We start from the raw sequence: 9,107 nt of genomic DNA, 5'->3' as shown, positions 1-9,107 counted from the left end.
TTGTCCAGGCTGTTTTATTTCTCTTGAAAAAAACTAGAATTTTTAAATCAAAGCCTTATATGTGCATATTTTAGTATAAATATATACATATTTAGCCTTATATGTGTATATTTTAGTATAAACATATAGTTACTAAGATTGTTTTCTCATTCTCACTTCTCAGAATATACTGAATTAAAGCCAGATATTCGTGCTGGGAAACAACCAAGGATTCCTTCATCTTAAGTCTTTGTTTCTTGGTCAGATATGGGGTTCTACCACACGTGCCCAGGAAAACCGCAGTCCATGACTACCCAGCTTTCTTGGAATGAAATGCCCAGTCTGGAGTTTCCAGCAAGAAAGCACATGTAATCACTGGATAATGTGCTCATAGTGGGGAAAATGTCACTAAAGAGCTTCCCATTTCCCGAGGACAGCCAACCTAGCCCATCTTTCCCCATGTCATGAATCGTCGCTATGCTTATGAAGATAAGTCCGAGAATATGAACATTTTATCTTCCATAGAAACACAATATGGACATACTTTTCCATTATGCTTGACTCTGTAACGAAAGCTCTAGGAAGTGAATGTAACATGAAATCATTCCTTCCGCCTTAGCAGACAGATGGAGAGAGACATTCCAGTTCGTTTCCAGCCTTTTGTCTTTGGAGCGTTTTTGGCATTTCCTTCAGGAAACTGGAGGTTGTGACCTAAGGTTTCCTTAGTGAACACATTTCTGTTTCCCACAGTTAACCTTACCCAGAAATGACATCTACTCTATTAGGTGAGGTTTATCTTCATGTTCCAACTGTGTCCTGTGCATACTCAATGACACTTGAAAGCACAAACTCTGAAAGTAGCAATAGGATTAGAGCACCAAACACACGAAAATACTTTAATCCCCCCAAAGATGACAATAATCTCAAACAAGAATTATTACAGTAAGTCTATGATGCTTGCAAAGTGCCTTCTTTTCACTTCGTAGTTGGAAAAATTAATGACTGAGAGTGTTCATGCTTTCAGATACTATGAACTGAAGGTTTTCAGATAAAAGTGTGATACCACTCAGCCCATATTTTACAGCTAGCTATTTCACTGATACTGTATACTTCTATATGGTTCAGAAGATAGGCTGGGAGAAGCCAAGACAGTGTCCTGAAAAAAAAATGATTTAATGTTCATATCCATAACCCCACTTCCCTAGCACGTTGGTGAAAGCCAAGAATATATGCTTTTTTTGATTGGTTTGAATGATGATTTAGTCTCATAATTGAGATTTACATCCACATTTTTATGTGTAATTTCTTTAAAAACCCATATTTGATGACAGAAGTATTGTACTTAATTTATTTGGCTTAAATACTATTTAAAGCTCAAACAATTCTACTTACTAGTCAATGTGGTATTCAGAAAGATGGTGGTTTTTATCTCATTCTTTACTACTCTTCAGTGTTAACTTATTGAAGTTTCTCTTCCTGAAAAAGATAGAGTGGTTTATAAACAAACCACATTTTTTTTTTCGCACCCTAGTTAAGGTAATAATCCTTTAAAGAATAACAGAAACCTGTCCTTAACTTTGATACCAAATAACTACACAATCCAATAGAGTGACTCAATAATTATTTTCAAGAATACTCTTCACAAAGGGATCTTTACAAAAATCAGTTTATTAATGTTTAAAAGTTGATAAAGCTATGTGCAAAATGATCCACAAAAGTCAGAAACCTATTAAATACTATTTTTTTTTTAAAAAAGACATCTCTTGGTTTAATTGCACTGAAAACCATACTAAAGAGGCAGTAACATATTTTTATTCTTTGTAATGTTTATACATATCTTCAATTACTATCTAATGAATAGCTGGACTGAAAAGTTTCTGGAGTTCCCTACCAGTTAAAGTAATGCTTTTAAGGGCACAAGAGAGTGGTATTTTCTTAAGAAATACACATTCAATGGTGTTAACACAGGTTAGAAAAATCCAATAAAATGACCTCTGCTGAAACAAATACATTCAACAATCATGAAAAGTACTTTTAACACAACAAAATACAACCGTGCTGTTGCTTGAAATGAATCACGCAACATTCAGAAATAAACATCAACAAAAGTGCCAAAGACAGATGTCATATTTGTTAAACTCATTTGCTAATAAATCTCCCTTGGTTTGTGAAAGTTAATCCCATCAGTTTTCACTTTGTTTTGCTTGTCCGTTTTCCCTAGGACACTAAGGATCCTGGCTAATATCATTTAGATAAAGTGGACTTCCTTATGCAGATTTCTGCTGCAATGGATATGAAACGGTAACACACTTCATTGAAAAGATGTTTTTTAAAGAAATCAAAGTGACTTCAACCAAATTCCAAAAAACGGATCCCGCTTACATGGAAACTTTGGCCTCAGCGAAGGACATTGTTTTACATGTCCAAACCCTCTTCGTCTTCCCACAGCCTACGTACTCAACACAGCCTACTTGCTATACATGACCGATCACTCCACAACCCCAGCTCTGGTAACTGTCAGGTAGTTAAAGTATAAAGTAACAGAACTGTGAGGAGGGGTATGAGGGGAAGGGAGGGTGGGATGCGGGATGCGCGGGGCATCCCTAAAGAAGCAGAAGTGCAGACGCTCACTTGGGTTTGAAACTGAAGTGAAAGAAAACATCTCCTCAAAAGCTCCAGACAAAGAGACGCTTTCGCATGGAGACATTAGTCTTTGAGGAGGGGCCAGATGAACCCTTTAGGAGCTTGACAATGCTAGACCTTTGGCTCAGTGCAAAATCAAAGCTCCACGAGGGGAGGAAATATATTCCAGGCCAGGACCTGATCTCCACCCTTCCCAGTGCATTGTTCACAGGAACTAACTCTACCCACCAACACCCAGCACCACCAGGCTGCTCGTATTCTGCCCCTTCCTCCCTCTGGCTGGCAGCGGCTTCTCCCTGGCAGCAATTGAAGCCCAGAGATTTTCCTTCCAAACACGGGTGGCGAGCGCCCAAGCAAAGAGCGCTTCCGGTGGGTGGGCAGCTTCCAGTTCTAGGAAGAAGAGTTGACGTTTCCAGAAGACATAATGGTCTCTGGGTTGTCCCCATCGTCCTTCTGGGGGTGGGAGGAGTTGTCCGATTTGCTGCGGCTGAATTCCATGCCGGCGATGATGGGCCGCTTGATTTTGCCAGCAGAGTCTCCGCTCGGGCACTTGCAGCAGGACATGATCCGGATGAAGGCCCGGCGCATCTCCTTGTTGGTCAGAGTGTAAATGATGGGGTTGCTGCCAGAGTTGAGCACAGCTAACACCAGGAAGTACTCCGCTCTGAAGAGGATGTCGCAGGTCTTCACCTTGCAGCCCACATCCAGCAGGAGCAGGATGAAGAGCGGTGCCCAGCAGGCGATGAAGACGCTCAGGACGATGATCACGGTCTTGAGCAGCGCCAGCGACTTCTCGGAGCTGCGGCTGGCCTTGGAAATGTTCTTGCGGAAGGTCAGGCGGCGGCTCCGAGTCCTGACCAAGGAGTAGATCCTGCAGTACAGAATGACGATGGAGAGCAGGAGCAGAGTGAAGACCGTGGTGCAGAAGAGGATATAGTGCTTGTGGTAGAGTGGTAGCACGGTGGAGCAGCTGGGCAGCGTGCTGATGCAGTTCCAGCCCATGATGGGCAGGCCGCCCAGGATGAGGGAGATGACCCAGCAGGCGCTGATCAGCAGGAAGAGGCGGAAATTATTGCTCCCGTTGTGGAGTTTCATCTTCAGCATCGTAATATAGCGCTCAATGGCGATGGCGAGGAGACTGAACACGGAGGCAGACAGGGCCACAAACATACTCCCTTCCCGCAGAAACCACTGGGCAGGGGTGAGCTTGTAGGTGGTGGCCCCAGACAAGAGCAGGTTAGCTGTGTAGGCCACGCCTGCCAACAGGTCTGAGAGGGCCAGATTGCCAATGAAATAGTACATGGGACGGTGAAATTTCTTGGTTTTCCAAATGGTCAGCAAGACGAAGATGTTCTCTAGGATGATAAAGCAGCAGATGAGAATGAACACCACCGAGGTCAGCTTAATGTCCTTGTCCGCGCTGGTATTCAACTTTCCCGTGTAGTTGTAATGCAGGACGATGATATCATAGTTGACGTAGTCAGAGACCAGGTTGCGGAGGTCCTTGACCTGCGGGACGCTGGTGGACCTCATGGTGCCACCCTGTGTCCCCAGGAAGTCGAGATGGCGCTACTCCAGACGAACGCTAGAGGGCGAGGCGAGAGAACCTTCTTCACTCGCTGCAGGGGTGGTTCGATGAGTGATCCAGGCTTTTTGTGTAGCTTTTCCTTGGCTGGAGAGGGCCTCGGAAACCGCAGCCTTAAACAAGTCAGAGGACAGAGTCAGAGAAAGAGCCACAGCATACTGGCATAATTCATTCTAGCTAAGGCACTGCTCCAATTGTGTTACTGTTCATTTGTTTTAAAGAAACTTGGGTCAGGGAGAGGGATTTTTTTTTAATCAAATTATCTTTTTGTCTTACTTTTTTTGGCAAAAAAGGAAGAGAGGGAAGAAAAAGAGAGGGAGAAACTCTATGGCCACACTCACCCAAAGGGAAATGGGAATTATGATGTTGGCTGTGGGTTAACAAAAAAAAAAAAAAAAAAAAAAAAGAAGGAAAAAGAGAAAGAAAGAAAAGGAAAACAGGGAGTGGGGAAATGGAAAACCTAGAGGAGCACATCCCATTTTAACTCCACTCCTGCCCTCTCACCACCCCACACCCGGATTTCCAGCCATGAGATTCTCTGAAGCAGTCACCAGCTCAGCTGCACTCTCAATACCAGCCCACGTCTCTCCTCGGAAAAGACTCAACTGCCAGTCTGAGGGCGGAGACACACACCTCTGTGCCCCATGCCCACCCCCAACCCCCCAGTTCAAAGAGACGAGCACCACCTCCTAATTGCCATGCAAGAAGTTAGATTTGCAGGAAAATCATTTGAAAGCGTAAGTCATTTGGGGGCTCTATTAATAACTCTCTAGGAGCAGGTGTGCTTGGGGTCCGAGGGCGCAGTGAGGTGTGGGCAGCCAGGCCCGCCCCGCCTTGCAGTAAACAGGAAAGCTTAGCGCCTCCGTGAAGCGACAGCCTTTTCTTTCTTCTTCTGCTTCTTCTTCTCCCCGCCTCCCCCACCCCCACGCCAGGGCAAGTAAATTTAAAGGTATTCAGTTAAAACCATTCATAAGAGATCGCATCAAATCCCAGAAGTTTCGTACATTAGTTGATTGCATAAATATTTTTCTCTTTGTTTAGTTTAGCCAAAACACACACAAAAGAGAGCGTACTACTCATGACAGCGACAATACATGCTGCCACACTTCTAATTTCGAGTGCAAAACTGCTCTTCAGAAACTCACATTAAACTGCTCCCTGGTGCATTGCTAAATTTGCGTGGGCCGTTTTATTTACTCCAGTCCCCCAACATGTTGCCTCCTCTCCTGGGACTAGAAAGTTACAAAGAAACTAACTTTCTAAGACGACGTTGGTCAGCAGAAGTCTACTTCTAAGTTGCTTGAATATTTCAAGGTAACGCAGCCGTGCAATAAGATGAGGTAATAGAGATGACAGCCAACCCAGCAACTCCGCGAACAGCAGAGGCTGCTCACACCAAGAAGCTCCGCATTTCCCCCAACTAATTTTACACCCTGCTCCTGGGCAGTGCAAGTTTAAGCCATTACCCACGCCCCACATCACCCACCATATTCTTTGTCTACAGGATTTCCAAAATTTTGCTCCTTCCCTTCTACTCCTCCGACCAACTGCAGCTTTCACTGCCCCTACCCCCGTAGGTTCCACAGTTGGGAATTAACCCTTTTTCCAAACTCCATAAATCACCAGTGCCCAAGAACAATCCGATCGAGTTGGGCTCCTTAGTGGCCCATAGAGGCACATTTTCAGCGTCCAGAGATACATGTCTTCAAAGTTTTTGTTTGCCTCGTTCGGCTTAAAAATTCGTTTCTACACCTAAGCCCTCCCGCAGCTGGGCTCCCGGCGCCCGCGTCCCGCGCCGCTCGCCGCCCCCTACCTCGCTCAAGCAGGGCGAAGTTGTGTTCGGAGAGCCCCGGATCGGCGCGGCTGGCTCTGCATCTTGCTGCTGCCCCGACTGACTGCGTCGTGCTCTCGCAAACTTACTCGAGTCGGGGTCTCCTCCCTCCGCAGCAGAGCACTCCAATGGCCAGTCCCGCTCGCCGCGGCCAATTCCCTGCCTGCTAGGCGAAGTCGCCCAGCGCCCTGCCTGCTAGGCGAAGTGGCCCAGCGCGGCGCCAAGGCTGGGTGGCTGCTTCAGGAAGAGGCTGGGAGGGGTTAATGCCTTAACCCCTCACGCCCTCTTGCCAGCTGGGGGCCCCCGGATCTGAACGGCTGAGACGCACTGTCCAGGAAAGATCTGGGGCAGAGGCAGAAAAAGAGAAGAATCCCTCCTCCCCAAACAACAAATGAAAGAATTAAAAAAAAAAAAAAAAAGAGAGAGAGAGAGAGAGAGGGAGAGAGAGAGAGATTGAGAGAGAGAGAGAAGGGGCGGAGCTTGATCACCCCTGGATTCTAATGTATAAATCACTGCCCTCGCCCAGATACGCGCTGATCCCGGGCGGTGGATTCTCCTGAGCCCTTGGAAAACAAAAACGAGGTAGCGAGACTTTGGAAACTTTTCTCCCGAAAAGTCTGAGCTGGCAGAGGACTGCCCGGCGTCTGGTAGCGCACCGCCCTGGTCCCACACCCCCGGCAGCCCCAGGAGGATCGGTGTGCTGAGCTGGTGGCCGGGAGCTCCCCGGGGCCACTTTCGCGCGGGCAGCGGAAAACCAGAGCAGTGGCCCAGCGAGTCTCGGCGGCGCTCTGGGTAGGAAAGGCTGGGAAGGGGCTGCGAGAGGCATGGAGGAGACAAGCAGCCAGGAGGGAGAATGGACCGGGAAGTTCCTGTACTCCCCCAGTCACCCCAGATCCTGGTGCTCCTCGAAACTGCGGTCTTGGGGAGCAGAAAGTGGCTTTCCCGGAGTGCGCAGAGAAATGAACCAGCGCCGATTTGGGTGTTGGGCGAGGGGTTTCCCTCATTCAGCTGAGCACAAAGTCAGGCTGTGTGTCCCAGATTCTGGCCAATGGAGAGGACTTGGAGGAGGTGGGCTGCTGCCGAGTCCTGAGAGATTAAAAAAGCCGGGGCAGCTCCGGAATTTCCAAAGGTGGAGATTCTCGGCCCGGCGCTGCCGAGCAACTGCAGCTGCCCAGCAGAGGCCGGCACCCTTCTCTCATATTCTACTTGGGAGTCAACTCAGAGGCCTCAAATCTCGTGACTAGCACCTTGCCCACCCACCCTTTTCTTTTGCTTAGATGCTACTTAAGAATGTCAGGCTGAGAGGCGGCCTTGGTAAGATCTGCCTGCGTGACAAGCTCAGGACTCTTCTGCCCTTGTCCTACCGTTGTAAAGGTTTCCACCCAGTCCCTGGTCGCACTGCCTTCCCATCCCAGCAGATGTGAACTCAAAAACTTCCTCCGCTCTGCAGTTTCAATTGGCAGACACACCCTGTACCTGAATGACTCAGAAGGAGGCAGAATGAATAAACAACAGACCCCTGGCTTCTGGGATTTTCTGTTTGCCGAAAAAAAAAAAAATGAAGTGACAGTTAACTCACAGCTGCTTTAAAGCCCTCATCAACGGCGACGCCCCCAATACATAGCCACAACTTCAACAACAGGACAGTGCGTACAATGTGGAAACTAAGATAAGGGTCCTCGAAGACTCCAGAATAGATCCTAGTTGGATTTGAGAACTTATTTCACTTAAAGGGGAAGAGATACGTTGCGTCTACCCAGGACAACAAAACGCGGGACTTGGCATTCCCCCCTCACCCGCCCCCACCCACATTAATTTATGCATTCTTTAAAGCCAAAGGAATCAAAGTGAAATTTCACACGTGGTCTGCATCAAGCATGTGCTAGATTAGTTTAACCTTACTGCTCTGTGAAGTAAGCAAGCATTGCTGGCCATTTTATTGTTGCAAGAAGTGTCACTCAGACAACTAGGATGATTTCAGCTGGGTAGATTTCTATCTATCAAATAGGTAGAAATCTATCAACTAGGTAGATTTCCCAGCTAGTGAGTGGCAGAGCTGGGTTCCAAAACCTAAATACTGCAAATGCCTTGTCTGGTGGCTCAAACGCTGTCAGTCAATAAACAGTTAAGGTATTGAAATATGTGTTCCTGGAGGGAAACAGACTTCTAGATTTAAAGTTTTAAATTTGCATGCATTCCTGACTGTACATGTCTACAAAATGCTTATAAAAGTATGCTAATGAATGTCCTTTTAAAACTACTCATTTTGTACATATGCATACAGTGTATACATATGTATATGAAGACATGTCCAAAACCTCTCATTGTCTGTCTATGATAGCTAATGTAAGATTGTACTTTTAATATTTGCACATAGTGTTATGCATATTAATTCATTTAATGCTACAAGTTACATACTATAATTATTATAATTTTACAAACAAGAAAACTGACTCCCAGACATATTAAGCAGCTTGGTTAATGTGGGACAGGCTGCAGGTTCTTAGCCACTACTCCAGACCACTGTGATAAACCTCAAACAGGTCCAAGAATTTCCTTGGGGATATCAGTCGTTTTCTTGTGAAGACCACTGGTTTTTAACATTCAATATTGATACAGTGTTTTACAGAGTCCAAATACTTTGCAGACTGTTATTTAATAATATTCATCTTTAGTACACACCTATGAAATGTAACTTGTAGATGATCTACTCAGGTAAAATTAGGAAGTAGGCAAAACTGTTTCCAGCAATGGCACCTGGCCAATTCCAAGTCTCTAGTTCCCATATCAGCCTCTTTCCACTGCTCTCCAGAGAGTCCGTAAGAATTGCATTCTCAAGCTATCTCCTGACTGCTAGTACAACTCCTCTGCTGCTGCCTAGAAGCCAAGCCCAATGTTCCTACCTTAAGTTTGCTTCATTTCCAATTTCTGATTCCAAAGTGGCTGTGTTGTTCTTTACGCATGCTTTAGTGTTTCTCTTTAAGAGTTTCCAGATAAAATATACCACACAATCTTTGGAGCATACACTAAACAAAAATTTGTCGTTAATCTGCCATTCAAATGTAACTG

General features: G+C 45.9%; 1 protein-coding gene across 5 annotated transcripts; it reads right to left on the bottom strand.

The window, feature by feature from the left end:
- Window positions 1–848: 848 nt before the first annotated feature.
- Window positions 849–6,449, bottom strand: S1PR1 (sphingosine-1-phosphate receptor 1). Of its 5 annotated transcripts, none has more exons than XM_032262975.1 (2): window positions 6,021–6,449; window positions 849–4,320 (listed from the first exon to the last, which is right to left on the bottom strand). In XM_032262975.1, exon 2 carries the CDS (start codon window positions 4,153–4,155, stop codon window positions 3,013–3,015), a length of 1,143 nt encoding a protein of 380 aa, XP_032118866.1. In that variant the 5' UTR covers window positions 4,156–4,320; window positions 6,021–6,449; the 3' UTR covers window positions 849–3,012. The 5 variants fall into 5 exon arrangements, with proteins under 5 accessions (XP_032118866.1, XP_032118867.1, XP_032118869.1 ...); XM_032262976.1 differs by having other exon boundaries at window positions 6,128–6,449; XM_032262978.1 differs by lacking the exon at window positions 6,021–6,449 and adding an exon at window positions 5,694–5,977.
- Between the last annotated feature and the right edge of the window lie 2,658 nt (window positions 6,450–9,107).

The sequence above is a fragment of the Sapajus apella genome, unplaced genomic scaffold (genome assembly GCF_009761245.1).
Source record: "Sapajus apella isolate SASKATOON/1434 unplaced genomic scaffold, GSC_monkey_1.0 scaffold133, whole genome shotgun sequence".
NCBI classification, from domain to species: domain Eukaryota; kingdom Metazoa; phylum Chordata; class Mammalia; order Primates; family Cebidae; genus Sapajus; species Sapajus apella.
The sequence above is the reverse complement of the archived record's forward strand: the minus strand, read 5'-3'. Positions and strand labels throughout refer to the sequence as shown.

Excerpts from the sequence above, each read along its gene's own strand:
- S1PR1 (XM_032262975.1), bottom strand. The coding sequence starts at position 4,155 with ATGAGGTCCACCAGCGTCCCGCAGGTCAAGGACCTCCGCAACCTGGTC.